The following is a 3,653-nucleotide window of genomic DNA, read 5'->3' as shown; positions in this document are numbered from 1 at the left end:
GGGGATGCAGGGGATGATGGTGATGGGGATGATGGGGACAATGGGGACAATGGGGTGACAGGGATGATGGAAATGATGGGGATGGGGATGCAGGGGATGATGGTGATGGGGATGATGGGGACAATGGGGACAATGGGGTGACAGGGATGATGGAAATGATGGGGATGGGGATGCAGGGGATGATGGTGATGGGGATGATGGGGACAATGGGGACAGTGGGGTGACAGGGATGATGGAAATGCTGGGGATGGACAACGGGGATGAGGGGGACAACAGGGGTGGTGGGGACGAGGGTGACACCGCTCACCTTGCACGTGCAGGTACCCCCGTGCCGTGTGCTGCCCGGCGCTGCTGCGTGCCCGGCACTCGTAGTGCCCCTCGTCGGCGGGTTCCACGGCGCCGAACCGCAGCGTCCCGCCCTGCACCACGGCCTGAGGCGGCAGCGCTCCTGTGGGGACACCACTGGTGTCACCCCCCATCACCACATCCCCACGCCCAGTGACAGTGTCCCCCTGTCCCCTGCGGGCACCTACCGAGCCACTCGAGGGTGGGCGCGGGGCTGCCGGTGCCCACGCAGCGGAACTCCGCCGGCTGCCCCGGTGCCACGCTCAGCTGCGCCGGCTCCACGCTGGCGGTGGGCGCGGTGGCGGTGCCGGCTGCGGTGACACCAGGGGGGGCTCAGGGCTCACTGGGCCCCCCCCGGTGCTGGTGGGGCGGTGGGAAGCGGGGGTGGCGTGGCTCAGCTGGCAGCGGGGTGCGCGGTGGAGCCCCGGCATGCAGCGGGTGGGGGCAGCGTGTGGACCCCCCTGGGAGACCCCTGCAGTGACTTACCCGGTCTGTGCCCCTCCATGAACTCAACAGGGCCGTAAAACATCTGAGTCTTGGAGGCTGCTGCAAGAGGGCAGGGGGTGTCAGGGGAGTGCGCCCATCACCCCCGGGTCTGGGCACCAAACCTGCCACCACCCCGGTGTCTGGGCACTGAACCTACCCACCACCATGGTCTCAGGACCCACAGGTTCCCATTCCCATGGTCTCAGAACCCTCTGGTGCCCATCCCCGTGGTCGCAGGACTCACAGGTCCCCACCCCCATGGCATCAGGACCTACAGGTGCCCATTCCCATGGTCTTAGGACCCACAGGTGTCCACTCCCCATCACCAGAGCTCATGGGTCCCCATCCCCATGGTATCAGGACCTGCTGGTGCCCCTCCCCATGGTCTCAGGTCCCACAGATCCCCATCCCCGTGGTCTCAGGCCCCCCCAGTGCCCATCCCCGTGGTCTCAGGACCCCCTGTGCCCACGGCGGTGGGTGGGGCTGACCCTGGACGTAGAGTGTGGCGGTGCCCTGGTCCATGTCCAGCATGTTGGAGCCGGTGCACACGTAGACCCCGGCGTCCTGGGGCCGCACCCCGCGCAGCGTCAGGATCCCGTTGAAGTCCACGGCGCCCGCGGGCAGCGTCCCGTGGTTCTGCCGCGTCCACACCAGGGTGTAGGCGGGAGACTGGCAAGAAGACATGTGGGCAGGCCTGAGGCCATGGGGACGGGCATGCCAGGGGGGCACGCACCCATCTGGGCACGTGCCGGGGAGAGGTGGGTACCCAGGGATGGCCAAAGAGCTATATGGGGACCAAAGGGTGTTTGGGGGGTCTATAAGAGCAGCCAGGGGTGTCCCTGTGCCCTGGGTGTCCCTGTGGGTAAATGTCTGGGTATCCTGCTCTGTGAGACCAGGTGGGCACCCAGGGATGTTCCCATACCCTGGACGTCCCTGTGGGTGCCCAAGGGTGTCCCCATGCCCTGCATGACCCCATGCACATCTAGAGGTGTTCCTATGTCCTGGATGTCCCCATGGACACCCAAGGGTGTCCCTATGCCCTGGATGTCCCCATCGGCAACCATAAGTGTATCTGTGCCCTCCATGACCTCATGGGCCCCCAGGGGTGTCACCTTAACCTGAATGACCCTGTGGGCACCCAGAGATGTCCCCATGGGCACCCAGAGGTGACCCTGTGCCCTGGATGTCCCTAAAGGTATGTAGGGGTGTCCCTGTGGCTACCCATGGCTCTCTGTGCCCTGCATGTCCCCAGGAGCACCCAAGGGTGCTCACATGCCCTATGTGACCAGGTGGGCACACAGGGGTGTCCCTGTGCACCCTGAATGTCCCCTGGGCATCCAGAGAAGTCCTCATGCCCTGCATGTTCCCATGGTCACCCAAGGCTGTCCCCGTGCCCTGCATGTCCCCGTGCCCCCCAAGGGTGCCCTGCACCCCCCGCCGTGCCAGGCCCCCCCTGCCCTCACCTTGCTCTTGGCGGTGCAGACGAAGGTGACGTCGGCGCCCGGCTGCACCCGCTGCACCCGCTTCTCCTCCACGGTGACAGTGATGGGCTTGTCGGGGGTCTCTGTACCCAGACACAGGGACAGCTGAGCCCACCCTGCCCCCCTCCACGCCCACCCCCCTCGGTGCCGGTGCCCTACCGGTGACGATGACCTCGGCACGGCTGGTGTTGCTGTGCCGGAGGTTGCGGCAAGAGCACACGTAGACTCCGGCCTCCGAGGGCTGGATGCTGGGGAAGTGCAGCTCCTCGCCTGGGGTGACAGGCAGGTGACACCCTGCACACCCACAAACGGCCCTCGGGGACACCCTGATGCCCCCGCTTTCACCCCGAGCCACCCCATACCCTGCCGATGCAGACACCCCTCCCACACACCCCTTGGGGACACCCCAATGTCCCCCCGCCCCTTGAGCCACTCCATACCTTGTTGACACTGAGCCCCCCCCCACACCCCTGGGGGACACCCTGATGTGCCCCCACTCTGAGCCATCCCATACCTTGACGGTGCTGACACCCCACATACACCATCCCCCCTGGGGACACCCCAATTTCCCCCCCATCCCATACCCTGCTGGTGCTGACACCCCCCCACACACCCCCTGGGGGCATCCCAATGTTCCCCCTCCACCCCAAACCACCCCATGCCTTGCCTGTGCTGACACCCCCCAAACACACCCCTTGGGGACACCTCGATGCCCTTCTCGCACCCCAAACCTTGCTGGTGCTGACATACCCCCCACACCCCTGGGGGACACCCCGATGTCTCCCCCCTGCCCAGAGCCCTCTCATACCTTGCTGGCACTGACACCCCCCCCACACAGACCCCTCGAGGACACCCCGATGTCCCCTCACCCTGAGCCACCCACACCTCACCAGCGCTAACACCCCCCACACACACCCCTCGGGGACACCGCGATGTCACCCCCTCCCCGAGCCCCCCCACACCTTGCTGGCACTGACAACCCCCCCTCCCCTTGGGGACACCCCGGTGTCCCCCCCGTACCTTGGCGGCGGCTCTGGGCGCCCTCGGGGAGGGCTCTGCCGTCCTCCCGCCCCCAGTGGTAGTAGAGGGGGGGCTCCCCGCTGGCCTGGCACCGCAGGGTGACCGCGCTGCCCCGCGGCACCGCCGTGCGCGGGGGGTGCACCCGCACGGCCAGCGCGGGCGGGGGGCCCGCGGGGACACAGCCCTGCCCGCGCACCGTGGGGTCACCCCGGAACCCGGGGGCACAGCTGCGGGAGCGGGGGACGGGGTTAGGGGCGCCTCGGGGGGTGTTGGGGTGGAGGGATTGCGGTACAAGGGGTGGGGGTGCGGGGGATGCGTGGG

At 67.5% G+C, this 3,653-nt stretch overlaps 1 protein-coding gene across 1 annotated transcript in view; it reads right to left on the bottom strand.

Moving 5' to 3' along the window:
- Positions 1 to 3,559, bottom strand: part of HSPG2 (heparan sulfate proteoglycan 2) — a gene marked incomplete at its 5' end in the record, with an annotated part of 26,234 nt that extends 22,675 nt beyond the window's left edge. The window contains 7 exons of the mRNA XM_017839836.1: positions 308 to 448; positions 534 to 656; positions 832 to 891; positions 1,320 to 1,500; positions 2,295 to 2,395; positions 2,472 to 2,582; positions 3,333 to 3,559. Of these exons, the coding sequence (XP_017695325.1) occupies positions 308 to 448; positions 534 to 656; positions 832 to 891; positions 1,320 to 1,500; positions 2,295 to 2,395; positions 2,472 to 2,582; positions 3,333 to 3,559 (944 nt within the window). The remainder of the gene's footprint in view (positions 1 to 307; positions 449 to 533; positions 657 to 831; positions 892 to 1,319; positions 1,501 to 2,294; positions 2,396 to 2,471; positions 2,583 to 3,332) is intronic.
- Between the last annotated feature and the right edge of the window lie 94 nt (positions 3,560 to 3,653).

This window comes from Lepidothrix coronata, unplaced genomic scaffold (genome assembly GCF_001604755.1).
Source record: "Lepidothrix coronata isolate B3197 unplaced genomic scaffold, Lepidothrix_coronata-1.0 Scaffold509, whole genome shotgun sequence".
Lineage (NCBI taxonomy): Eukaryota > Metazoa > Chordata > Aves > Passeriformes > Pipridae > Lepidothrix > Lepidothrix coronata.
The sequence above is the reverse complement of the archived record's forward strand: the minus strand, read 5'-3'. Positions and strand labels throughout refer to the sequence as shown.